This window comes from Hipposideros armiger, unplaced genomic scaffold (genome assembly GCF_001890085.2).
Source record: "Hipposideros armiger isolate ML-2016 unplaced genomic scaffold, ASM189008v1 scaffold_92, whole genome shotgun sequence".
NCBI classification, from domain to species: domain Eukaryota; kingdom Metazoa; phylum Chordata; class Mammalia; order Chiroptera; family Hipposideridae; genus Hipposideros; species Hipposideros armiger.
In genome coordinates, this window is record NW_017731442.1 from 536,565 (window position 1) to 563,155 (window position 26,591).

Sequence of the window (26,591 nt, forward strand, 5' to 3'; positions counted from 1 at the left end):
CTACACACACACACACACACACACACACACACACACACACACACACACACACATCCCTCCTCCAGCTCCTCCCGCTTCTGGTCCTGGATGGCTGGGGTGAACCAGAAAAGGGAACAGGGCAGCCTGGACCACATCTCCCCCTCGTCGTCCTTCCTCAGGACGGGGGAACATGGTAGCTGGCAGAGCACTGCTATAGGGAAGCTGGCAGGCTGCTGACGCAGCCCAACATGGCTGTACCCTCAGGCATCAGCAACCCCTCAGCAGCAACATCCACCAACATGCCAGGGACCCACGGGTATTTGGTGAGCTTGGGCTCTGCTCGCGGGGGGTACTGAGTAAGGCAGGTGGCCTTCAGCCTGGCCCACTACCCTACGCTGCTTGGAGCCCACCTGCCCCAGTGCCATGTGCCTTTTCTCTAATCCCACCTCTGCCCAGAAATTGCTGTATTGAATCTTTCTGAAGTGAGCAAGTCAAGTTTCCTGAAAGTCTGCAGAATCTGATTTCCAGATTTTGGCAGGAGGAGGAGAGGGAAACAAAGTTCATTTCTCCACTCTCAAAGCCTGGCTCCATGGGACTCCTCAGGAGGAGTTCCAAAATGATTATGGGGGTGGATGGTATACCTCGCTGAATATCACATCTGTACTCACCCCATTCCTCCAATCCTTACTCATCACTCCTTTCCACAAAGATTTCTGAGCATCTTGCAAGTGTCAAGTTCTTCACTGGATGGTGGGGATACAGTGGCGAATGAGAAAGACCAGTTCCTGCCACCAGGAACCTTTAGTCTATCCAGACATGCACAGAGCCATTCACACACTAATGCCCATCAGTGGTCAAGAAAATGGCAATAGTTATACTGGGTAAATGGTGACTGCCAGTGGCGAGAGGTGGTCCTGATGGAATGAAATCTAGTCTTACAGGTGTATTCAGTTTCCCCAGTCAATAAAATATCACCAGCTCTTTGCTACGTTTCAGGGAGGGATCACTGCAATTCTGTGTCTGGAATGACGATTGACAGCAGCAGTTTCAAGTCCTAGTATTCGGGCAGGAGGCTCACTGACCCCAGGCTTGATCCACTGGACTTGGGACTCATGGGCTGTTCTGCAGTTGCTATTTAAAACAGTATCCAGCCCACTTGAGAGAGAGAGAGAGAGAGACAGAGAGAGACACAGAGAGAGAGAGAGAGAGAGAGAGAGAGAGAGAGAGAGAGAGAGTGTGTGTACACAGCATCTATGAAATTGGTGCCCGGTGTTCAAGGGCACTTGGCAAATGTAATGATGTGTTAGAAATGAGGTTGCCACCAGGCACTGAACCCTCTCCACTTCAAAGATAGAGTCACTGGGCAGAACCCTGGGTGCACTCAGGTGAAAAACAAGACCGTGTTATCGAGGCTGCCTAGAGCCCTCCGGTTTTCGCCCTTGACAGCTCCTGAGTCTCCCAGGGCCAAAGGCCACATTCTCCTACACCTTTAGCATCTGATTGTTTCCCACCAGCTCATTCAGCACGCACCCTGAGACACTTTCATCAGGAGTCTCTTTCCTCCCTGAGTTAATGGAAAGGTACCCAGGCTCATTGTTGGTTTCAATCTGGGTAAGATAGAAGGGGTGCAAAGACGACTGTGGCCACAAATACTGTGTCTGGGCTGGGCATGTGTGGCTTCCAAAGGGACCCTACCATTGTCACAGCTTCAGCCTCCGAGCGTGCTGAAGGAAAAGCGTGTGTCTCTGAGATTCAGAATGCAGTGCAATAAACGCAAGTGCCTCCAGAGACTGCACTGCCCTCCTTCAAGGAACAGGGTGGGGTGGGGGTGGGGGGCATGTCTAGTGGTAACTTCAGGAGTGGAAGGAGGAAAGAACTGGCTTTGGTTTCAAAGTTTTTGCATTACTTGTTCTTTTGCTTGTCCCTTCTCAATAAAACATTAGTCCTTAAACCTGGGGACCAAGTGACAGATTCAGAGACTCAATAAATTGCCAGACATTTTATTCAAAAATGAATCCATGCATATTATGAGCCTTCTCTTGAGGCAAGGATCCTTATACTGTTTCAGCAGACTCTCAAAAGAGCTTATGATCAAAATGGAAACTGCTGAATAAAATGCTGGGGAGGGGGCGGTCACAGAGATGCAGTTTGGTCCCACCCCATTTTACAGATGAGGACACCGAGGACCAGAGAGGTGAACTCACCTCTTTGCCCAAAGTCCTTCAGCCAGTTAGTGACAGTCATCTTAAAAACCCAGTCTCCTTCATCCTAGTTGGGTGAGGTTTCCACTGCTTCATACTAACTGGATTTCTTTCAGGACATAATTTTGAGGACAGGGCTCCTGTGGCCTGTTTCTTTAAAATCTGTGCATGGGTGCAGGGTGGTGTCTTGCTCATGGTAAAGGAGCTCAGTCAGTGCCATTGACTCATTCCATAGACTTTGTCTTCTCTCATGGGCAGGACTTGGAATTAATTCAAATGCTAGTGACAGATCTACCTGCAAGGTAGCAGGGAGCCAGGGGACCCTTGAATGACAGCAAAAGCACCAGCCAGGCAGGACATCACTTACTTCCACCCCCCAACCCCCCACCCCCCATCCTTCAGGGCAATTCCAATTCTAATTCCACTCTGAGCCTTCCCATTTAGGACCAACGGTTCTCCTGGGAAGAAAGGGATTAAGGACAGAGTGACTGGGTGTAGTGTGGTCCAATGGAGGCTCATGTTCCACAGGAACTGGTTCCAAGACCTCCTGTAAGGCAAAAATCACATGAAGTGAAAATTGCCCTTGAAAAATTTTTTTAGACACTCATGAAGTACAACAAGCAGACATATCACTTCTCAGGAAATCCCAGCCAGCCAGTTTTTCCTTCAGCTTGGAAGAAAGTTCTGTGGCTTCAGTTGAACGGCAGAGGAAAGAAACCACCAGCATTCAGGGTCATACTGGACCAGAAAAACTTATCTTTGAATGTGATCAGATGCTGGTAAGATATGAGGCCAGGAAAGGGCTGTCATGCATGTTCCCATGTCACACTCACTCCACACAGCACGTGGTCACTGAGTGGAGGGCAGGAGGCCCGTCTGCTGCACTGTATCACCATATACAGCTCTGTCTCCCTGCGCCCACCCCCAACTGAGCTTGTAGAGTGGACTTTGTGTAATTAAATGGGTGCTCCAGGAATCTCCACCTTAATATCAGCCTCTCACCATGTTGCCACCTTGGGCAGCCACTCCTGAATTCCTGACCCACAGAAACTCAGATAATAAATGTTTGTGGTTTAAAGCTGCTGAATTTGGGGATCATTCATTATACAGAATACAAATGCAGACTTCTCATACCAGGGGGTAGCTGGAGAGGTAGACATGTTTTCCAGTGAGGACCGATGGGATCAGGGCTGTCTTTTAGAAAAGTCCCCTAGCCACAGAGAAGTCACAGTAGAAGGGCCAAGGCTGGTAAAGAGACCAGTTAGGAGGCTCTGCAGTTGCCCAGGCAAAAAGACTTCACATTAAGACAATGCAACAGATAGGTACAAGAGACATTTCCCAGTAAGAATGGTGAGAACTTATTGGTCAGCTGCTATAAATAATAACAGTAATATCATTAACATTATCAGCTAACATTTATTGACAACTTAATATATACCAATCACTACTCTAAGCACCTTACATGTATTCACACATTTCATGCTCACAACCACCTTATGAGGTAGGTACTACTGTCATCTCATTTGATAGATGAGGAAACTGAGTCACAGAAAGGCTATGTGACCTGCTTAGTAAGGCTCAGCTGGTGAGCAGCAGAGGCTGGGCTCAAATTTGGGCAGCTGTGCCTTTAACTTCTCACTGGACTTGCTCTGGAGGGATCAGAGAGAGAGAAGGGAGGGGCAGGGTGGGACAAGGGTGAGCTCTCAGGTTTCTAGCCTGGGCAACTGAGTACAGGCTTACCCAAAGTAGCAGAAGACTTGAAAGAAAGACAGTACATCACCAATCACCTACTAATTCCCTGTGTACCTCATAGGAGCTGCTAATGGGCTCAACTACAATCCAGCACGTGAAATGTAGAATAACATCCGGACGTGGCACCAGGCCGCACTTCTACCACACTCCAGTAAAAATAAACCTCTCTGTCCAAATATAGAGTGGTTAGAAGTGCCATGTTTTACAGGAGAAGAGGCAGTTATTTGGCATTAAAAATAGACAAGTTTTGGCTTCCTCACAGATCTGGGCAAGAGTACTGCAATTTCCAAGTGGAAACCCAGATGGATGGGGTAAGCCCCCCTCAGGCTGACTCAGCTGTTTAAAAAATCCAAATAGAAAATTACATCCCCCTTCTGGGCCTCAGTTTACTCATCCACAAAACAAAGAGGTTAGGCAAGACAGTTTAGCGTCACTTCAAGCTCCCACCGTCTATGAGGCGAGGAACTGGAGTCCAAGACTGGTCCTCAGAGAGCCAACAGCTTCCTAAATCACGGGCTGATACAGGTAAGGCGAGTTGGCCCTTTGGCTCACCGCTTGCTGCTGATAGGACCAGGGGTGGTTTTTCCCAAGGATTTTCAGAACTCTGTCAAGAGCTTTAAATTACCCTCTTGAGTCAGACACATTGTTAATCCACAAAGAAATACAAGCCAGGAAGTCTCCCTACAACTAGCCTACCTCCTGAGATGCTACCTTGATAAAAGGAAACTGAAGTCCAGCTTGATGGGGGGGGGGGGTGAGCAAGTTCTTTGCACACAGTCCCTTCAATCCTGCAAGGCAGGCACAGCTGTATTTTACACAGTTCAGAGAGGTTACATAACTTGCCTAAGATCATTCAGCTGGTGGAGGCTGGAACCGGATCCAAATCCAGGTCCAGATCTAAAACCTGTGTCTTTCAACCTCACGGGGACTCTGCTTTGCTGCTTATTGTGTGGTCAGAAGACTCTTCTCCACTCAGAGGGGAAGAGAAGTCCTGACAAGCTGCAAGCCTCCTGGGTGACTCAGGATGGCAGCTGAGACACAAGTTAGGAGTCAGCTGCTCTAACGGATCCCCTTGCATTTTTACCACACCTTGAAAATGACAGGCCAGCTTTGCTTTAAATGGTTTTATTAAAAATGGTACCAATTGATGGGGGGGAAGATACACACACACACACACATATGCATGTGAAGAACAGAAAGCCAAATAATCTGTACAGGTTAAAACACAATGGGTCCCTATTCCCCTCCCTCTTTCCCTGTCTCTCTCCCAGAGGCAGAGTGCCTAGAACCCAGGGCAACTAATCTGGGATGAACAAAATGCTACATTCTCACTGGGTCTCCCCTGACAGCCCCTGTGGACCCAGGAATGGGGCGGCCCACTGAGCATTGCTCACAGAGCAGGGAGAGGCACTGGACCCCTGCACAGAGAGGGACAGTGTGGACCGGAAGCCTGCACAGGCTCCGAGCACCTTCAGCCTTGAGGCTGGCGCACCTATGGAAGAGCTCAGATTTCCCTGCCACTCCTTCAAGGCTCTAAGTCCTCCCCAGCCCTGAGGTGACCACTGCCCAGTGTCCCCAGGAGGTTTCACAGGCTGATAGGCTAAACCCTTCCTGGAACAAATCTGCCAGGGTGGCATGCCACCAAGGATTTCCCCACCCCCCCCACACACACACCAAAACACACAGAGGGACCCCACAGCTTCGCAGAAGCCCTGAGAGCCATGGAAACTGAAGTATTCCTGCTTCTGCTGCTCTCCACGCTCCTTATCCCTTCTTCACCAAGTCCCCCCACAAAAACACAAGCTTTCAAGTGTGCTCCTTGCTGACCAGGACAGTCAAGTGGCTGCCCAGCCTCCTTCCCAGAAGACTTCGGGCGGTTGGAGGCCCTGGCTGGATCATCCCAATCGACCCCTCCTTGCCATGCCCAGGACAGAGCCACCCTCAGACAGATCTGGACTGTTGGGGACAGTGAGACAAATCAGCTGGGCCCCTCTGAACACTTGGAACATGCCTGCCACATAAGCTCTGGACACAGACCCACTCCCCTAGGGGCTGGGGGAGGTCACTGGGAGGTCAACTATCTGCCTCAGATTGAGCAACAGGCCACAGGGGCAGCTCTCCAGTAGCCCAGACTTTGAAGCAGGGGAAGGCAAAGGCCAGGCCCAGTCCTCCAACTGGCTTGGGGAGTCAGATGTCTGGCTTGGGGGGGGTACCCTCCCCAGCTCTGTCTACAGCTTCCAGAACCCCAGGGTTCTGAGTTGGAAGGCCTGTTTTGACCCTGAATGGCAGGCTTCCCTTCCTCCAGGGCATTTCTATAATGGGGAGGGAGGTTTCCAGCCTCCCCCATCCCCCTACCCCCAAGCAAACCACAAAAGCTCCACAAGTCTTCAGCTGGTTACAGGTCAGGACCCAGGTCAGACTCTGCCTCCCTCTAAATCTGATTCTCCACCCCCTCACTGGAGACAGCCAAGCCTCTGGGGGTGGGGGGTAGGGAGAAGGGGCCCACGGGGAGGGACTTGTCTCCTGAGGCTGGACTTGAGGAATGTTCAGACCAACTCTACAGGCAGAGGGGGAAGGGGGTGGTCTAGATCACTAGGCCAATTAAAAACAGCCAGCCAGGAGGAACCTCTCTCCCTCCTGGGGCTATTCTGCCAGTTACCTCCTGGGTTTCTGGGGGAAGGGAAAGGAGGGAGGTTTTAAGTTTTGCCCTGGTTTGCTTAGGATAGTAAGTTAGTTCTTGGCTGCACAGGAGTTGGAGACACTGCAGTCAGACCACCCGCCACCTGGCCCCAGGCTCGAGGTTCAGGTGGGCTTGTCAAACTCTGGGCTCAGTTCTCAGGACAGGCCACAGGGCATCCCTCCTGGACCTAGCAGGATCCCTGAAGCTGATGGCTTTGCCTCAGCACCAAAATCTACACCATTTATTTGCTCTCACTCAGCTCAGGTGGAAAGTCCACCAAGAGGGGTTAAAAATGGTTGGTAGAAATAATCCTGGTTTTCTTGTGTTCCACTCAGGCATATACCAGCAGCCCTCCTGTCTCAGCCTTGGTCCAGGAGAGGGAAAAACACATGTTTTATGCACATCATACGGAGACACGCAGGGAAGGCTGGATTTCACAATGGTCAGCATGTCCCAGAGCCAGTCTTCATGCCTGTTCCCTGGGCTCCTCCTTATAAGCAGGAACCCATCTTCTTAGCAGACAAACCATGGTACACACCCTGAGAATATAATTCTGGCCAAGAAGAGGTAATACCTCCAGAACATCCAAGCAAAACAAAACACAGGCTTATGCACAGTTTGAGGTCCTCCTCAGGGCTACTGTGAGCCCATATGGCACTTTCGTGCACATTAGGAAAGGCACCCCTTCTGGGCAGGCATAGCCCTACACTAGGGCATACAACTTAATGAGCAGAGCACCAACTGGATTTTAGCCTCCGTTATCTTCTGCTGCAGGTGCCTTTGTGCAGTGAACAACCTGTCCAACTGTACCTCCAGAAGATCAATGCTTTCTTCAACAGTACTGAAGACCTCTTCGTAGAACTGGAGGAGCTTGGGCTTCCTCAGATTTGAGAGTCTGCTCTGGACTCCTCCAATTTCCTTGGGTAGCCCTGGGGTCTTCTCTGCCCAGGAAAGCCATCTTTTCTTGGGGCATTGCTTCCCTTGGGCATTGCATAACATTAGCACCAATGTTATCTTTTCTTAACATATGCAAAAATTATCATTTAATTCCTAGGTGACTGGTAAACAGATTCTGTTAACCAGGTTCCCTATGTCTTTTCAGATTCCCTGGGTCTGCCATCAGAGCTGGCAGACTGGCTTTTAAACTCTCTACATTAGCGCCACAGCCGGGAGAGAAGGGAAGAAGTTCAGAGGCAGCTGTGATCCTGCAGAGTTCCAGAGCATACCCTTCTGGCCTAGCTGGAAGCTGAAGGAAGACAGGAAATGTGTACCCAGCTTTGAGGGTTCCGCACTCTTAATCATTGTCTGTTACTCTAAAAGACATATTGCAGCTGACAAAGCCACTGTGCTGGCTTCTTCCTGTATCATACTAGGTGTGAAAAGGGAATGGGGATAAGGAGGAGGAGGTATGTTGTTTCCAAGGAAACCAAGGGGTCTGGGTTCCTCTAAGGCTGACTCTTACAGGTGGGATGGCCATGTTTCCCAGTCCCACTGTAATCCTGCCCCTTCATGCCCTAGAGTGCTGATACTGGCTGTGCAATACAGCCTGTTGCTGGGTCTTTGGAGAGAAGAGCTGACAAGGTACACGCTGCTGGCGACAGCACGTTGATTGGCTGTTTGGCTCATCCATGGCTAGCACCCAGCCAATTCCAGGAAGCCAGAGGTGGCAGTGGTTCTCTGTACCCCAGGAGCAATCCTGGGGCATCCAAGTGGGACCAAGTCAGGTTTGAGGCCTACCCAGAAGTTTGGTTCATTTTGCGGTATGTTTGAGGGGTCCTTGGAGAAACCCAACCCTCCCTGAGGTCTGCTGGAGATGACAGGGGCTGGGTAAGAATCCCTGAGCCCTTAGGGCAGGCACTGGCTGGGCCATATGAGAACCCAGATACAGGCTGACCGGCCTGGTGCAGTTGCCATGCTCAGCTGGAAAGCTCCTGGCCAAGGTCCTGGTGGGTTCAAGCAGTGTGACCATCCGGATCTCAGCCCTCTCCACGGTGGAAGGCTGATAGGTTTGGCGGAACCAGGGTCTAATAAGCCAGTCTCCTATTTCTTAACCGAGTTCCTGTGGGAAACCTACAGCCCACTTGCCAGAGAGCATCACTAACCTGGTCATCTTCGACAACTGTTGACTGAAGAATCTGCTTGTCAGAGCCCTTGGGAGGTCCCACCATCCCAGACACATCAACCTCTACTTCAACAGTGTTTGACAAAGGCCCCCATTCCTGGTGGAGGCCCTGAACAGGGAAAGAGGTCCCGCTTGGGTATGTCTTATGTACATAGAGATAAACTCTTAAAATAAAAACAACAAAAAACAACTTCACAAGACACAGTGTCAGTCCTCGCTGATGTCCTTCCTGTGGTGCCCCTTTCGAAGAGGGCAGCCCAGCCTCACCTGGGACCTGCCCCGTTCCTGTTCTCATCTCCATTCAAAGCGAGGTTGTGTAGGAAGAGGAGGATCTGCCACCACACCCGATTTCGGTTCTGCTGGTGCTGAAAGGAAAAAAAAAAAAAAAATCAACGTGACTTCTAAACGCAGCCTTAGACGACTCTTTATCATTTCCAATAAAAGTTCAGATCAACATGTCTGGGGCGGCACTTTAATCCTATCAGTTCAGCAAACTGGGGGGTGGGGGGGGGCAAGAGAAGTGGCCATGAGGGGGAGATAGCTGAGTTCTCCAAAAACAATTGCAGTTTTAACATTAAAAAGAAAAGACCAGGCTCTTTATGCACTGTGCACAAGAGGATTAAACTTTTTCCCCTGCTTGCAGGATTTTTCAGAGTTTAGCCAAGTGCTGCTTTTAATCAGATTGGCTCCTGAGCCCCTCAAACCTCAGCTGCATGAACAACAAACTTTCTTCAGAAAGAAAAGAGAAGAAGTGCCCCCCTCTCTCCCCCCAACTCCAAAGTAACACAGAGAACAAGGGGGAAAAGGGGGGGAGCCTCCATCTGCAAGTGATTTGACACTGTGAAGGTCAAAGGGTTAATCTTCAATTTAAACCACACTGCTGAGGCAGCAAAAATCTGATTTCATCCAGTGCAAACACGCACACACACAGACACACACGCGCACACACACATGCACACTTGTGCGCCCTCCCTCTCTCCCTTCCCAGCATCTCCAGCTCAGCGCTGCCCTTTTTATAGCTGCTCTTGACAGTAAGCCATAAATAACCCCTCTTGGAGCATTTTCCTACTGACTGGAGCCAATTAAACGTTAAGCAAGAACATACTTGAAAACAAAACAAAAACAAAGAATGCACACTACTCTCTGGAGGTTATCCCAGGTCCTACTGTCAGGCAGAGAAGCTGGGGGCAAAGGTCAGGGGTCAGTGGCTCACAGGATTGTGGCTGGTGCCCCACCCACACAGGTACCATTTCCCTGGGGCCAGCAGAGGCCCAGAGGGGACTGAGGGGTGCTGGAAGAGGGGATCTTTGTTCTCTCTTTGTTTGCCAGGGCAGGAGGACTGGGCTGGAGCCCTCTCCACAGGGTTCTCAGTGGACAGGGGAATAAAAACCTAGTGTGCAGAAAGGAGCCAGCACAGGCTGGACCTGGATTACTGCAGCAAGCACATTTATATGAAGTTTCGGGGGAGCTGGAACCCTCTCTTGGGCTGTCTTCAACCATTGCCCCAGCCCCCACCAAGAGACTCCTAGTCAGATGGGAAGAGGATAGGGTAAGTCAGTGGCAGAACTGGAGAGTGAGCCCAGGCCCCTGGACACCCAGAGCTTCGCAGGTCCATCTGGCTGGGGGCAACCATGCAGGTTGCTGGGTTCCCTTTCACTCTGCCTCAGGCCACAAAGAGAAGAGAGGTGAGGTGTCAGCTGAAGCTGACCTCAGAACCCTGCTAATCTAGGAGAACAGAATGCCCCGTGCCTGTGGCAATAGTATTCTTCTTCCCCTTGCAGAAGGGAGACTGGAAAACAACCCAGAAATGTGGAGGCATGGCTACTGCTAGGAGGGGCAGGGAAATTGGGCTGTGCCACAGAGGAGGGCTGGCAGACTGTGGCTGGGGAGACTGATGGCTTCCTTGTGTTTTGTAAACAAAGATGAGTAAAAAGAGGAAACACACCCGGCTTAACAAAATCTGGTTAGAGTAAAACAGCGTGAAAATGGACTCAGCTGCAAACCTGAAGACTCAGGCCCATAGCAGCTGGGTAGAGCACCCTCCCCTTCTCCGCGCCAGCTGCTGCCTAGGACAGGTGCAAAGGTCATGTGGTAGAACAGGAGAATCCAGGAAAAGACTGGTCCCGGGAGAAGCCAGTCTGCTGGAATTCCCAGTCTTCTCAGGTGCCTGTTTGAAAAGGCCAAGTCACAATAACAGCCACGATCCTAACCGTAGTAACATTGAGTGTGCCAGGCTCTGTTCTGAATGTTTTACATCTTTACTTCTCAGAGTGTGGTCCATGGACCAGCAGCCTTGGCATCATCTGGGGGCTTATTAGAAATGCAGACCTACTGAATGAATCAGAATGTGCACCTTTAACAAGATCCCCAGGTGACTCTGAGACACATTATTGTATGAGAAGCACTGCTTTATATATACTAAATTCCTTCAGTACTCTCAACAACCCTGTGATGTAGGTATACATTATCATCCCATTTTACAGATGAGATCATTGGAAGAGTTAGGGAACTTGGCCACATAGCTAATAAGTGTCAGAGACTGCGCTGAACCCAGACTATCCAACCCTAGCACAATGTCCTTTCCCACTATCGCTACGCTCTAAGTGCCACCATATATGCCTTCCTTTCTTTATACCAAATCTTACCCTCTATTCTCCCCTTCTCTAGATCAGCTCAAAACAGCCTAATGGCCGAAGAAGGGAAATCACAATCCTGTGATTTGGGGCCTGGTCCAATCCCATCTCTGTGTGCTTCATTTCTCCCCAAATTCCGCTAATAGAGGCCATTTGCTGCCTGGGTAACTTCCTGAGCCTTGAGGTCTCTGGAGATAAGGCAAGGCAGCACCCTCACTCCCATCACTGAGGATGTTGGGGGACCCAGAAGCAGCTGTGGGCCAGAGAGTGCTGTGAGACAGGAAGGCTGAGGTCTTGCTGGGAGACACAGGCAGGCGCAGGTGCAGGACAGGACACGCAAATCCTCTCTCAGGAAGGGTCCAGGTTCCATGCCTCTGCCTGTGACAGGCCTCAGGGCACATAAATGGGCAAGGAAGGCTCTGGGCCACGAATCAGAGGACCTGGCTATCGGCCGGGCTGTCCTACCAGCCTGTCTGTGAGTCCTCACTTTCCTTATAAGTGAAATGCAGGTTCCCAAATCTGACTGTGTCACAGAATCCACTGAGGCACTGCTATAAATACAGAGTCCCCTGGTCCTACACAGACCCACTGGGTCAGAATCTCCAAGGAGGAGACCCAGGAATTTGTATATTAAACAAGCTCCCTGGGTGACATTTCTTTTTTTTTAATCAGAGGTAACATTTATTGTATATTTTAGTCCCCAAAGTAATACATGTTAGCTGTAGAAAAACTGGAAAAGACAAGAAATTACAGAGAAGAAGATAAAATCACTCATGATCCCATAGCCTAGAAGAAAACACTGCATGATTTGGTGTTTTCTGGAGTCTCTTTCAACCTCTTCCCACCAAAGTAAGGACTTGGCCAAGACAGGGGTAAACCCTGCCCAGGTGCTTCTATGGCAGCCAGGCCACAGACAGGCACTTGGAAACCAATGAGGTGCTTTCCAACCCTAAGGTTTGGCGATTCGGCGTTTGTCATCCGTAATTATCTGCAGGATTACAACTCAGCACTTCAACAACTGAATCCGGTCAGCCTGGAGGAGGGTCTGGGTGGGTCTGGAGAACAGGCTGCCTCATAGTGAGTTAAGCTGGAGGCTGTGACAGCCATGAGACCAGCAAGAGCAGGCCTGGGAACCCGCCTACAGCCCCAGTAGCCCTTTCTCTGGGCACAAGCAGATGCCACACGTATTCACACTTAGCCTTCTCCTGTCACAGGGCAGTCCCCAAAAGGCCCTTTTCTGAAAGGAATCCAAGCTGCCTCACACCAAGAGAATCAAAGAATGCTCCGATTTTGAGGAGCAACAATAAATAATTAAAAAAAAAATTAAACAAAAGGGCCTGACTAGAAAGGAAAGAAAATGGACTTGAAGGGAGGCCAGTGAAAGAAACAGTAAGGAGGAAGGAAATCAACATTCACCCAACAGGATGAAGTACACAAAAACACCAGAATACCAGAGAATGTGGATCCTTCCAGGAGAGGGTGTGGGGGAGAAGGGGAGAAGGAACAGGGAACCAGGAAAGTGTATGCTTGGCCTCTGATTCACGGGCACTTGGCACACCACCCAGCACATAATCTGAGAGCAATGAGTGCAAACCCCGGAGCAAGGCTCAGCTCCCCCAGACTCAGCTTGAGCACCCCTCAAAGTCTGGGAACCTGCAGAGTGGGGGTTCCCAGAATGCATAGTCAGGGTTCCCTCAGGGCTGTGGGTTGGACTACCAAGGAGATGGGAAGCTGGTGGGTATTTCAGCTTATACCAGAAGCCCTCAAATTCAGAGACTAGAGGGTAGGACCAAGGCATGGACGGAAAGAATGGACGTGAATGGCCCCTGGAAAGGGGTTCTATCATGGTGGGTAAAAATATTCTCTTCAGTTAAAAGAGCACAACCTTTTGAGGTCTTCCTTTGCCTCAGTCCCACTTTCTTACTGTGCTCAGAGGATACAGACAGTCAGTTGACAACTATTCCCATCGCTCCCACTGTGTGCAAGGCGCTGTGACTGAATGGTCATTCATCCTGTGTAAGAGGGAATGCACAGGGACACACAGTAGGTACTCAACAAGTGCACACTGGATTGACTACAGAAAAGTCAGCCTTGCAAGATAACCCACTTGTCTGAGGCCAGGAACAACTGATGTCTGGCCAGGTCTAAAGATGTACTTGATGTGATAGTATCAGCCTCTTGCCTGGGGAGAGGCCCAACAAGCAAAAGGCTTTTTTTTTTTTTAAAGAGCTGGCTGTGGTGTCCGACATGGTTGGATTACACAAATCAAACTCTGTTTCATCCCACATGGCCTCTGCCCTAAGCACAAAGAGTGTTCCCTGCCCTCCCCAGATAAGAATCTCCCTCTGCCTCTCCCCTTCGGATCCAATTCACAGCCCCTGGGGACTTGCTGTGTCACCAGTGCTCCAGCAAGAGCTAACTCACCCCAAAGAATTAGAAGGAGCAAGGCGACGCTGTGGCACTGCTTTAAAAGAACCCTGTAAACTTCCTAAACAGATAGCAATTTATTATATCTCATACTCAGAACAGGGTGCTCTTCTATCCTCCTGTTTGTTCCTCACGTAGATCTGGGACACAGGAAGAGCAGGTGTTATCACTCCCATTTTACAGACGGGGAAGCAAAGGCTCGGAAAAGTTACCCCAAGCAAATGAGCTGGGGGGGTGGGGGTTCAGGGGGTTTCGACCCCTGGATTTCTGGCTCCAGAGTTACGTTCTTTCACTAAAATATTACAGTGTACTTATTCATATTATGAAAATCGTATTAACTTTTCAAAGCAAATCACAACTGAACCGCTCCCCTAGTATGTTTAAAGACATTGTTTCCAGATCATTAACTATTTAGTAAGGATGCTGTGGACCAGAAAAAAATAAACCTTTCAGAGGCAGAGCTAACTGAAGATCAAACAGAAAGAAAGCTAAAACTGGTCTGAAATTATAACTTCAGATCATGCTCTGAAACCATGCTGTTTCTGTAAAATGTCGAATTGTATATATTCTGTTTTATGAAGAGACACACTCTGTAGAGTGACCTTTTCCTACCTCTTCCCTTTCCCCCATCATACTCTAAACCTACCCTGGCAGAGGCTGAAGGAAAACAGCCTTGCGGCTTGAGAACAGGAACACAACAGATAAGGGAGACTTCAGGAAAATTCCACTTGAAAGAAGCTGGGAAGATACTTTTGTTCAATTCAGCAAGCTTTTATCAAGCACCCAACGGGGCTAAGAGTTACGAAGGATACAAGGATGAGCAATGTAAACCTTGTCCTCAATTATTTTACAATCCGAAGGTGAGAAAAGCAAGAACGCAGAACTAAGCGTGACAGGAGGCAGAGCAGGGTCGGGGCAGAAAGTAGGAGCTTCATCATGTTCTCACTTTCCGGGATGTGCTTGCTGAGGAGCAGGGATGGGATGGGGGTGGGAGGGAGGGGTGGGGGAAGACCACGGTTTTAGGATCCATCAGATCTGTATGGCTACCAACTCAGCCACTTAAAGTGTAACCTGGGCACATTGTCTTACGTCCCTGAAGCTCAGTTTCCAATAAAATGGGAATAATAGGGTCTCGAAGTACAAGGCTGCTGTGGTGATCCAATGAGAAGAATCTAACGCATGGGGCCTGGTGGCTGTGCTGAGCAAGCTCACCCCTCCTGGCGAGCATACGGGGAACCTGTGCCTACTTCACTTTGCTGAGCTCTTCTCTCAACACGCTCTGCTCACAGTGCCCGTCCAAGAGTGCTATCTTCTCAACAGACTCATCAAGTCCTGGAGAAATCCTTGCCTTACTCTGAGTTAGGCGTTGGCAGCCAGAGGTAGCTGGGCTCAGAACTCCAGGCTGCCAAGCTGAGTCAGGGATTCTAAACCCCACGGGGCAGCCCCTCGAGCCCAGTGGACCCACTCCCCCAGGATGCTTCTGATCTAGACACCCAAGGATTGAGCAACAGAATGGCAAAATGTTAAAGGAAAAAAAATATCCCTTGCCAAGAGCTCCCTCAGCCCAGCCAGCAGTGCTAACAGGACACTGAAGCCACAGGCCACCACCATGACAAAAGGGCAGCCTGGGGCCCGCAGGTTGTCAGTCAAAGACAGGAGGGCCTCCTCTAATGCAAGTGGGGGCCGCTGCCTTCAGTTACTGGGGGCTGGGGATGACAGACAGGGCTGTGCATACCACCCATGTCCCCAGAGCCTGCTCTGCACTTCCATGGCCTGGTGATAGGAGCTGCTGAGGCCCTTGCCAGCTTCTCCCTGGGATAGCTCTGTGTTTCAGTAACCCTCAACCTGAGCACAGCTCCATCAAGCTATCAGGCAACCTCTTAGGAGCTCTGAAAGGAACAGTGGTGCGTGTGCTCTGGTCAAAGGCCAGGGAGAGATGGGATCGAGGAGGGGGCTGGTCTGATGTGGGTCTATAAGGCTGTGGAGAAGGAACCCCAAGGCTCTGACTCCAGACCTGGGACCCTTGGCAGCTAGCTGTTCTTGTCCCACCTGGGGCCAGTTCCCTGGACAGGACAAGGCAAGCTGAGCATGGAAGATGGCCAGACCCTCCTCCTCACCATACACACGGACTGTTCTCATTCTGGTCATGGAATATGCCTTCTTGGTTGCCAGACGTGGATCAAAAGGAAAGTCAGACATTTGTCTTTATCCTTCTTTTTCAGTGCCTCCTCCAAACCCCTCCCTCTTCACCCCCTCCCTCGAGAAAAAAAAAAAAGCCAATTCCCATCCCTATGGCTTGCCTTGGTAGGGAGGGAATGAACTGTCCGGCACTACAAGGACCTTCTCCTGGAAGACAGAGTAGTCAGGTGCAGAGTTGTGTGGGGAACTCCGCCTCTAGTCAGCCACGCTGATGACTCAGAAGCTAAATATAGCCAGCGATATAAACAGAGCCAGCCACAGAGCAAACACAGGGCCCCCAAGCCCCAGCACTGGCTCTCACGCACAGCAGCTTTCCACAGCCCCTCCCCCAGCCTCACTCTTCCCAGGCACTGTCCTAGGTGGACCTCCCACTCCTGGGACAAAGACTGGCTCTGTTGGGACCCTTCTCACTTTAGGTCGAATCTCTGGGGCTCCTGCCCAGGACTGCCCCATCTAGAGCCTGAACAACCTCACTAGCCACAGTCTGAGCTCCAGAAAACCACTTGCCAATGAGAAGAGCATCCCAAAGGGTCAGGAAGCAGCCAGAGGCTCCTTGAACAAACGATCCAGGCTGTTGGCAGAGAAGCTGCGAATTAATAAACCATGCGAACACCACCTTGGGTACAACTTCCAAAAGAGCCCCCCAAGAACTACAACAGCAAGTCCAAGCGAAATCCTAAAATCATCTTTTAACACATTTCCAAAAGTGTTAAACTGTCCATACCTTAATAGTTATATGTCTTACAACTTACAAAGGGCTTTCACATCAGTTCTGCAAGGTAAGCATTAGAAATTGAGGCGTGGAGAAGATAAATTATTTGCCTATGAACACAGTACTCATAAGTGACAGGGCTGGGATTTGAACCCGGATGTGTCTCTAAGTCCAGGATCCTTTCTGTGATATTGCAACTAAAGATGGTTTCAAGTGAGTGGCTGAAATTTTTCTCAGATTTCATTTTCCAGAAAGTCTAATTACTATTTAGGGAATTTCCAAATCTGACTGTTCTGAATGAAACCATTCCTGGTCCAAGTGAAAAAGCCATTTCCAACATGAAAAACCCTCCTATAGCTTTACTCACTCAACGGTCTACAGTAGCTACTTTTTTTTTTTTTTTTTGACGATTCTTGGCTTCTTAACATTGCCCAGAAATAGCCCCACAAATTTCAAGATGGTGCTATTAGGACATGAGATTTTTTGAAGTGGAAGGGACACCAGCTACTGTCCATTCTTAGGCTCATGCCGGAGGAAACCATGGGAGGGGGAATGGAAAGTAGCTGGGACTCACCCCTTCTGACCAGAGCAGCCATGAGCTCGGTGAGGAAGCAAATCTGTACCTCCTCTTCCCTGCAGGGTACCCCCACAGAGCCCGAGTCAAGGTAGGCCATGGTCAGCAGACCACGAGAGGTCACCTGCTGCAGCCAGTCAGCTCACAGAAGAGCAAAATGGGGAACCTTCTACCCAAGACCCAGACAAGAAAAAGCAGGGTGTGTGACCAGGTTTGGAAAGGCTTTCACTCTGCCTCCAACTCTCTTGCTGCTTTGGAGACTCAAAGAGCCGACAGCTAGCACTGTGTTGACACTGATCTTCTGCCTCCAGTTCCATGCCAGTTGGTCCAGAGGAGCTGCCCTGTACTGGGCTAGCTCTGGGCTAGAAAGGCTCCACTGGAGGCTAGACCTCCACCCTAAATGCTCCTTGGGAAATACGTTGGGAGGGCTTATGGCCAACATAAACTGACACCCAGAGAAGTTGCAACCTTTTCAATATGGCGTCATGTTGATGCACTCAATTTGCCATAATGCTATGCGCTCGTAAGGCAGAGCTCATACTCCCTCTAGGACTCAGGGACCAATGGCTACTGTCTGGCCCTAGGACACCATCCCAGGTCTGAGGAGAAAGGGGATGGCCAGGCTCCCTCAACTTCTTACTGCCTCTTGGGTTGTCTTTCGTGGCTCTTTAAACTCAGCCCACACTGATGGGGAATGACCATCATTCTCTGAGGAGAATGTACAAACCCAAGGCCCACAGCCAAACAACTTGGACACCAATTTCTCTGGCCAGGGCAGGTGGCGAGGAGCTCAGGGATCAGCAGGGCAGGTGGGCTGGGAAATGTGAGAGCTGGTCAGGATCATATATAGAGAGAAGGAAACAAGCATTAAAGAATACCTACTGTTTGCCTGGAATTTTCATAGGTATTTTCTCACTTAATCTTCACAGTAAAATTCTTTGGTATTAGCTCAAATTTACAGAAGCGGAAATATGCTTGGCAAGGTCAAGTGACTTCCCGATGACTAGTAGGTAGCAAAACCAGTATTTAAACCTGGGCCTTCTGCATTTATACTCCAAGCCTAGACTTAATCCAAAAATCACTTCCTTCCTAGTGCCTCAGTTTCCCTGTCTGCCAAGATGAGGTAAGGGAATAGGGAAAGAAGATAAAAGGATAATAATGTAGGCGTGCCAATAGTACGTTCTAGATAGGAAATATTAGGCTGTGGTTTAGGTAATAATCAAGTTCGGAAAATGACTCACTTCTTAAGACTAGCTGCTAAAAGGTCCTGTGTGTGCCAGTGCTCCACCTGCCTGTGGCTATTATTCTAGCCCTTCCCGCAGGATGAACTGCTGATGCCGGTCTGTGAGCAGCATTGGTAGGGACGACGGGGTTAAAAGCGAGAGGACTCCACAGACAAAAAGTCTGGTCTTTGTAATGGAAAATTTGGGAAAACCAGCTCTGGGCTAGAAAGGCTCCAATGGGCCAGCCTCCTGCCACTGCAAAATAGAAGAAGTCGGTAGCTGGCAGGTGGATAAGGGGTACAGGGAACTCAGGAGCCAGTATGAGGTGAGATGCAGAGCAGGAAAGACTCTCCTACAGTTAGTTCTCCTCTGGCTCTGTCCCTCCTCCTCCCCAGCCAGGAAGGCTCTGGCTGAGAGGACAGCACCCCGGTCTAGAGCTGAACCACCTGAACCGTGAGCCCTCAAAGAGGCAGCCCTGGACTGGGAGAAACGAGGCCAAGCAGCAAAGAGCAGGGTCAGACCTTGGGATAAAGGCCGCCTTGTCCTGTTCAGAACTGAGTCAGGAAGAAAGGGCCCTGGGCTATGGTCTAGACCTGTCCTCCCAGCCTGTTCCCAAACCTGTAGGGCTTACCAATGGATGGGGACTAGTCTGGTAAACACCTGTTGAGAGAGACCAGGGCTGTTGGGAATGAAGAAAGCTGCCTTCCAGGAAGACCTCTAGATGAGTCTAGGAGACCGACAGCCAGTGTCCTCCATCAGCTCCAGCACCAGGACTGGAAGCTGTGAGCCGGACTCTGCCATAGGCCTGCACAAGCCGGGTAAAGTGAATGGGCAGGAAGGAGGCCAAGAGAAAGAAATCAAGAATCAGAGTGAGTTCACACATGGACCGAAGGGGAAACGCTAAGCCAAGTTTCCACAGAACAATCAAAGGAGAGACTAGAGACTGGAGCTCGGGGCCAGAAGAGAGGCCCAGGCCGCCTTATTATCTAAGCACAGGGCCACCCTCCCTTACTGATCAGTAAGGTACTGGGAGAACCTACCAGGACCAGTTCTAGCCCCACATTTCCTTCAGAACTCCTTGGCAGAAGGCATTAACCATATCTAACCCCTGATGGCCTGTTCTCAGGGACCCAAAGTCAATCTCTCTTCCCCCTGGTGCTGGCAATGGTTTGACCCTTAAGTCAAACCTACTACTACCAATGACTCTCCTCTGGTTACCTGAAGTGACCTATCTAACCTCAGGGTCTGCCTGTTCGTGGTGCTTTTTATTCTCTTACGTTCCAGACACACAAACACACACAGATCTTTCTGGGCCAGGGACACTGTCCCAGAGGCAGGGAATGCCTTCTTTTCCAGGTGGCATGCCTCTGCTTCGGCGGTGGTTGTAGCACAGATCAGCCTCAGGCTTCTCTCCCTGCCTTGGCAGCTGTCCAGAAAGCCAGCCCAGAGAGGAAGGGTTAAGTGCCTGGGGGCCGCCCAGACAGGGCTGCAGAGCAGGGCAGCCTCCAGCCCGTGGCACAGAGGGCTCCTCCAGCACGAGCCTGCCAGCCGCCGCCTTTGTTGATGGACTCTGCCACATGCTCTGCTGACACGCGATGCCCCACCCTGGCGGGGATGGTGCCAGGCTGCCGGCCAAGCACCAGGCCAAGCGCCCGGCCGCCCGGTCTGGGAAGACTCTCTGAGGTACACTCTCCAGAGTCCCAGGCCCCAGTTCCCAGACAGAGACAATGAGGAGCGGCCTCCCCAGCTGGAAAGTGTCAGGTTACAACCGGTTCCACCACTTTCCCCCACTCAGGCCCATCCCTCTGCCTTGGTTATTCAGTTCCCACTGCACCCAACTGTCCAGTTTCACTGCTGCACCCTGAAAATCTTCCCCTTTCGCCTGTGAGGGACAATCTCCCAATCCTGGCCTGAAGAAGACACAGTTTGTCAAGCAAGGCTGCAAAAAGCCATTCCATTCCCCAGGAGGGAGGGATCGTAGCATCTCCCAACAAACCACTGTTACGGAGCCTGAGCTGAGAGTGGGCAGATAACCAACTTGGAGCTCAGGGATGAGGGCCCATCCAGTCCTCAGGAATCACAATGGCCACAGCCAAAACTCTGGGACCCTATTCTTGAGGACTGGCAGAGACAGAGCCGCTGAGGCAGGCCCCAGCCCCCGCAGTCCCAGCAGACTCAACCCCTCCACCCCCATCCCAAGGCCCCATGCCTACTTGCTGCATATGAAGCCGATGGAACTGGTCTGCAATACACTGAAGCTTTCGGGCAATCTGTATCTCAGCTCGATGTTGCCACTGCCCTTCAGGGGGCTGCTCACCAAGGGGCAAGCCTGCAGGGAAACTGGCAGGGAGAGGGAGCCGGTAGCCAGCATTGCCTGCGAAGACAGAGGGCCCACATCTCAGCATTCTCCACAACTGCCCCTTCCTCCCATGCCCAACACTCCTGGCCGAGATCTGGGGCTGAGGCCTTTATCAGGGCACTCTGCCAAAACTGGACAACCTGACTTGCCTGCTGCCCAAGTATATAAAAGTTGATGCTAGGAGAACAGAAGGGAACGGTCCCAGCCTTCCCTTCAGTTCTCCATTCATTGGCAGGGCCATGGCAAAGGTAATGTGTGTGGGTGAACGTGCCAACTTTCTGTCCTTATTTACCAAGCTATGCTTGACCACAATTTATTATTCATGTAATAGCAGGTTGAAAGCTCTTCTCTGGAAAAGCACTGGAGGCAGCTCTCCAGAGGTCCTAGGTGGAGCAAAGCAAGGGGCAGAGAAAGAGAAAACAAAAAAGTGTCTTCATTTTTTAGTGCAGCAAAGGAAGGCTGGTGTGAGGGCTTGAAGCTCTGGGCAATGGTACAAAAACCAAGGACAGAAAACTCCTCAGACCCACAGAATGGCCAAGTTCCTCTCTGGAGGCAGCCCCAGGTGAGACAAAGTGCTGGCAATTGAGCTGCCGCTAGGGGCGCCCACCCACGTCCTCCCGCCTTTCCCTCGTCCTGCCTGCCAGCCTTATCCATCTTCTCAGACTCCCGCCAGAACTGTTATGCCAGAATTGCCCTACGAGGCAGCTCCCTCTGGTAATAACTGCATGTCTCCTTAATCTGTCTGTCAGATCTAGCAAGATAGCCTCTAAACCTTTCCCCCCCCTCCATGAGCTATTATGCTAAAAGAAGAAAACAGACTGAGTGTCTAACCCTGCCCTTTCACCAGAGGATGGTATATTGCTCATAAAACAAACCATTTAAGCCCACTAATGAAGAGGTCTTGTCCGTTTGAGCCTTAGAATCAGCCCCTCTGCTGGCATTGAGCCTAGGAAGTCCCAACCTCTTTCTCCAGTTCCCCTTCCAAGCACAGAAAGTCCCAAGAGACAATTGGGGTCACCTTCTGCCTTTAGGAACCTTCCCTCCCAGAACGGGCTGGGTTTTTCCCTTCAGTGTCAACAGCGAGTCACAGACCCGACCTTCTCCAAGGCAACATTAGCCACTGTAGGGAGGTACATGACCACCAGGGCACAAAAGTCTGGGCCACTCAATGGGCTACAGGATCCAGGTACCCTCTCTCCAATCCCAGAGGAGACACCATGGACCAAGGATCCTTCCAGAAAGGGGCAAAAGAATGGAAATAATGGCAAGGCCATTTGCCCTTCTTGGGGCCTGAGGAGCACAGGTAAGGAGCAATGACAAGCAGAAAGGTAGCAGGTGAGAGCTGAGGAATCACTAGCCCCTGCTGCTCAATATGGGGAAGGAAATAGCAAAGCGCAGGTTTGGGGAGGGAAAGTCCCCTCTTTTCCCCCAGTCTCTATGGGAGGAGTCTTGAGGCTAAGAGCACTCACCATAAAAGAGTCGCTGGGGTTCCTCAGTCACCCCACAAGGCAGCATGACACCCTGGCTTGGGGAGGCTGGACTGAGGGTCTGGGTGGCCTTGTCTTCCTGGCTGGTGGGTCGAAGTCCAGGGCCACAACAGTGGGTGAGAGGGAAGAGCTGCAGACGGCTGAGGGGGCAGTCCAGCTGGCTCTGAGCAAACAGGTCAGCAGAGGGCAAGCTCCCAGGTTGGGTCCCCAGGTCCCCATCCTCTGGCTGAAACACATCATCCTCCAGCTCTTCCACACACTGAGGCGGCTCCATCTCCCCTGTTAGGGCGTAATAAGGCATCCAGGATGCTGCCCCCCATCCAGGCCAACCCTGAAGTGGGCGCCCTCCCCTCCCCTTCCTGCTTCCCTGGTCTCCCTTCTTATATGGGGAAGTGGGGGCAGGTACTAGTGATAGATAACCCTGGTAGTAAAAGCACTGCCAAGGGTGACATCCACCCCCAAATGTGGACTGCCTCACTGTTCAGGGACTCTCTACACCTCTTTCCTGGGCCCCCCCAGAGAGCTACCCTCCCCTTGGCCTCTTCTTCTGACCCAGCTGGTCACAGTCATGAAGATTGACTGCTACTATCTCTGAGCAACAGCTGAGGTATGATCAGCTGCTACAAGCACACAGGGTACCTGGGGAAATGTGAACAAGCCTAGCCTCTGTGAGTGGCTGTGGGAGGGCAAAAGGGTGCTGTGACTGGCTGTACACACAATACTCACAATTAACTCTCTCTTTCTCTCTCACTGCCCTGGGGAGTAACCACCAAGTCTGAGCTGAGTTCCAGGCTCAGCAGTAAAAACAAAAGCCAGCCAGCAATCCTAGGGCAGCCAGGTTCCCTCCAAACCTGCTAAGTCCCGCCCAGCTGCCCATCTAAGCTAGTCTCCACCCCCTGCTTGCTCAACACAACAAACAGGCTCCGTGGTGTGGTAAGAGTGTCCTGGGAAAGAGAAGGGAGAAAGACCCAAGTTAGTCATTGCAGCTGCCCTATCAGAAAAGTAGAGCTGTCTACCCACCACAGCTAGGCCTAGAGGGTAGGTCCAGCATCCAGCAAAGTGGCCAGCCTCCCCCAGCTCAGTCCCTTTGCTAGTCTCCATGACTTCAAATCTTCCCCCATAGCCAGCCTACCATTCCTGCCAGCGCTGAACCTGAAATTGGTACAACCTGCCTCACAGAAAGGAAGTGAAATTTGGCCCTTTCTCCATGACCTCACTCACTGCTTATACTACTCAGGTTGTTGATGAGTTTCTTGGTGATAAAGAAGTTCTTCTTGCTCCACCTGTTGGCTCTTGGAAGTCTGAGCTTGGAGCCATCCAGTATCTTGAGATTCCCAACTCATACCCCTATACACACACTAGGAACCCCTCAAGGCCCCTGGGGCAGCCAGAAGCAACAACCACCTGAATGGGTTAAGGATACAGAGCAACAATGTTTGTCACTGCCAGATTCGATTAGAGAGATCCCCTGGGAATTCTGTCTCCCAGTCTCTTGCCTTTGAAGAACAAGCCAAATGGGCTGTGGGTTGGTAAAGTACTTAAAGAAATCTGTTAAATTCAGAAATCCTGGCTTCGCTAAATGCAAACTGTCTCTGAGGTGCTTGTTTCAACCCTCCCTCCATCCCATCCATTCCTGGAACTATCTATGATCCTATCTTCACTCGAGATTGAGGAGATGCCTACTTGGATGGCAAAACAGGCACCTGGTGTTCTTTCAATAGTGTTTCCCAAAGGAGGGGTGGGGTGGGAGAACTCCAGCTTATCAGCACCAGGAAACAAAGTTTCCCGCTTAAAGGAAAGGCTGTCCTGCCAGTCACTGGCAAGGGCTCCCCTCCAGCCCTTCAACCTCCTCTCAGCAAGCTGGCAATCCCAACCTAAGAAGGAGCCCTCCAAAGCCAATCACAAGCAGGAGTCATTGTCTTGGTTCTTCCTTTGAAGCCCGTCACCTCCCCTACCCCCTCCTCCTCCCAGCAAAGCCCCAAAGTTCAACCCTTGCCTGGACTAGAAGGTGGGGGAGGTGCTGCCCTAGGGTGTGGCTCTGCCATGGGGGGCGGGAGACCTTTCCCACAGGAACTTCAGGTGGGTGCCTCCAGAGGGGTGCTGGGCAAGGTCAAGAGTAAACTGACCTGTGCAAAAGAGGTGATGTCCAAACTGGTAGGAGGGGGACACTTCCTGAGAGCACTGCCAGGGTACGCTTTATTGCTAGCAAGGGGAACTAAGGTTCGCTGGAGCCATCCCAGCCCCTAAGGACTCTAACAGGGATGCTAAACTTAAGACTCCTCCTCCTCCTCCTCCTCCTCCGAGAAGGCAGTAGCCAGACACTCTGAACTTCGACAGGGGCTAAAATCTGGAAACACTCACATACACACTCACACAACACACAGCCGACCTGGGTGACTCCAGGAGAGAGTCTCTGCCTCCGAGTCGTGATGCCAGGGCTCCGCGCCAGGGTCCAGCGTGACGAGCACTCGGGGGCTTGGCGCCCAGACTCAATTGGGAAGGAGGGAAAAAGCCCAGCTGTTAAGGAGAGGAGCCTTCAAACTCCGCAGGGAGGCAGGATGCCCCCACGACTCCCTGCTTTACCTCAAAGTAAGATCCAGACGCCCGGTCGATCTCGGGCGCCTAGGTCGGCTCAGCAGTGCACCGCAGGTTCCCCTGCCCACCTGGACCCAACTCCTTGGAATCTCAAATGCTACCACCCCCAAGTTGCCTCGTGGAGCAGCGCACCTAGATGTGGGTTCTGCACCCCGTTCCCGCAGCCCAGCGCCCCAGTCCTTCATGGTCACCCCACACGCCCGCAGCCCAACCCTTCCCGGGCCCCCACGCGCAGCGCGACTCCTCTCCCCACTTCCCCGAGGAGGTGCGATCCAACTCCGCCCGGCTCCCGGCCGCCCGGGAGCTCACCGGGCTGCGGCGAGAGGCGGGAGGCGGGAGGAGCGAGCAAGGGACGCAGCAGCAGCGGGCGAGCGAGCGCGGGAGGAGGCCACTCCGCACCGCGCGGTATTGTTTCCAAAATACGCCCGCTCGGGGCATCCCGCAAACAGCTGATGAGGCCCCGCCTCCGGAGCGTCACGCCTACGGCTGGCCAATGGTGAGTGGAGCCCCAAGTCCCGGGCTGGGCGGCTGCCAGGGACAGTCACGAATCTACGAACCTTCCCTTGGAAACATTTGCAAGGGGCCGATCAAAATTCTGACCCCCGCCAGAAACGCAATTTGTGCGCCGTTGCTTTCGCAGACTCGGTTCCTAATGCAGGCTAGGTAAGCACGGAAGAGGCCCCCAGTTCTCTATTAGGAGAGAGCAAGGAGGCGCCAAAGTGACTTGTCTTCTCTTTCTCGGGGATAGGCTGAATAAATACTGCGCGTCCAGAAAGGGAGGGGAGGAGGAGACGGGGTGCTTTTAGATGCGACAGGCGGTGTCCAGTGGGTGCAAGTGTGGACCCCTGTGGATCCCGGCATGGCAGCAAAGCACCCTCCCGCTTGTGGGGCGGGTCTGGAGAAAACTCCAGTCTCAAATCTGTAGGAAGCATGAGAGTATGTATATCTGTGCTGTTACTTAGTGACATTCAGATCAAACTCATCCAAAGGAACCCTCTGTCCTCTTCTTGACTGGGCGTGGACAAAAAAAGCATCTGGCTGAGGAGAGAAGAGATCAAGAATACAGGGGCTGCTTGGGCAGTTGACACACATCCTGTTTATGGCAGCATCCAGAGATAGTGCTGGGACTGCCAGGAGAAAAACGTGCCCTGCAAATCACATACTATCAGTAAGAGAATCTCTGGGCTACTCACAAATATTTATTGAGCACCTACATTATGCTGGATATGGGGCTGGTAGGTGCTAAAAACTTGGTACCTGCTCTCAGGAAGCTTACAATCTACTTGGAGAGGTAGGCTTGGAAATAATGGAAAGCAGTATGAAATGTGTTAATTTCAGGGATAATGACTGATGGGACATGCAGAAAAATTCAGAAGGCAAAAACTAGGGAAGGCTTCAGGGAGATGGCTTTTGCATTGGTCCTTGAAGGATGGAGAAATTTTTCAATAAGAAAAGCCAGATAAAACAGCCCACGCTAGGGGCAGCAGAATAAAGTGCTGAACTGGAGAATCTGTCCTGGGAGCAGGCTAGAGGACAGGATTATTGGGTGGACTCTGGGAGTTAGGAAGGGTGAGCATGGACAGGTAGATGCAGGTCAGAGTACAGAGGTGTCTCTACAATGCCAGGCTGAGGAATCTGCACTTTATTC

The 26,591-nt window shown here is 51.3% G+C and overlaps 1 protein-coding gene across 6 annotated transcripts; it reads right to left on the reverse strand.

The window, feature by feature from the left end:
• Positions 1-3,600: 3,600 nt before the first annotated feature.
• BMF (Bcl2 modifying factor) lies at positions 3,601-25,381 on the reverse strand. Of its 6 annotated transcripts, none has more exons than XM_019645036.1 (5): positions 25,253-25,381; positions 24,722-24,836; positions 22,331-22,627; positions 20,716-20,876; positions 3,602-9,099 (listed from the first exon to the last, which is right to left on the reverse strand). In XM_019645036.1, the coding sequence occupies exons 1-5, from the start codon at positions 25,379-25,381 to the stop codon at positions 8,998-9,000; spliced, it is 804 nt and encodes a 267-aa protein (XP_019500581.1). In that variant the 3' UTR covers positions 3,602-8,997. The 6 variants fall into 6 exon arrangements, with proteins under 6 accessions (XP_019500582.1, XP_019500586.1, XP_019500581.1 ...); XM_019645038.1 differs by lacking the exon at positions 25,253-25,381 and adding an exon at positions 24,932-25,078 and having other exon boundaries at positions 24,738-24,836; XM_019645037.1 differs by lacking the exon at positions 20,716-20,876 and having other exon boundaries at positions 3,601-9,099.
• Positions 25,382-26,591: the final 1,210 nt, after the last annotated feature.

Coding starts and splice junctions, on each gene's coding strand:
- BMF (XM_019645036.1), bottom strand. CDS start 25,381: ATGCCCCGAGCGGGCGTATTTTGGAAACAATACCGCGCGGTGCGGAGT. Junction 20,877..22,330: donor ACCCCAGCGACTCTTTTATG/GTGAGTGCTCTT, acceptor CTGTCTTCGCAG/GCAATGCTGGCTACCGGCTC. Junction 9,100..20,715: donor ATCGGCTTCATATGCAGCAA/GTAGGCATGGGG, acceptor TTTTCCTTTCAG/CACCAGCAGAACCGAAATCG.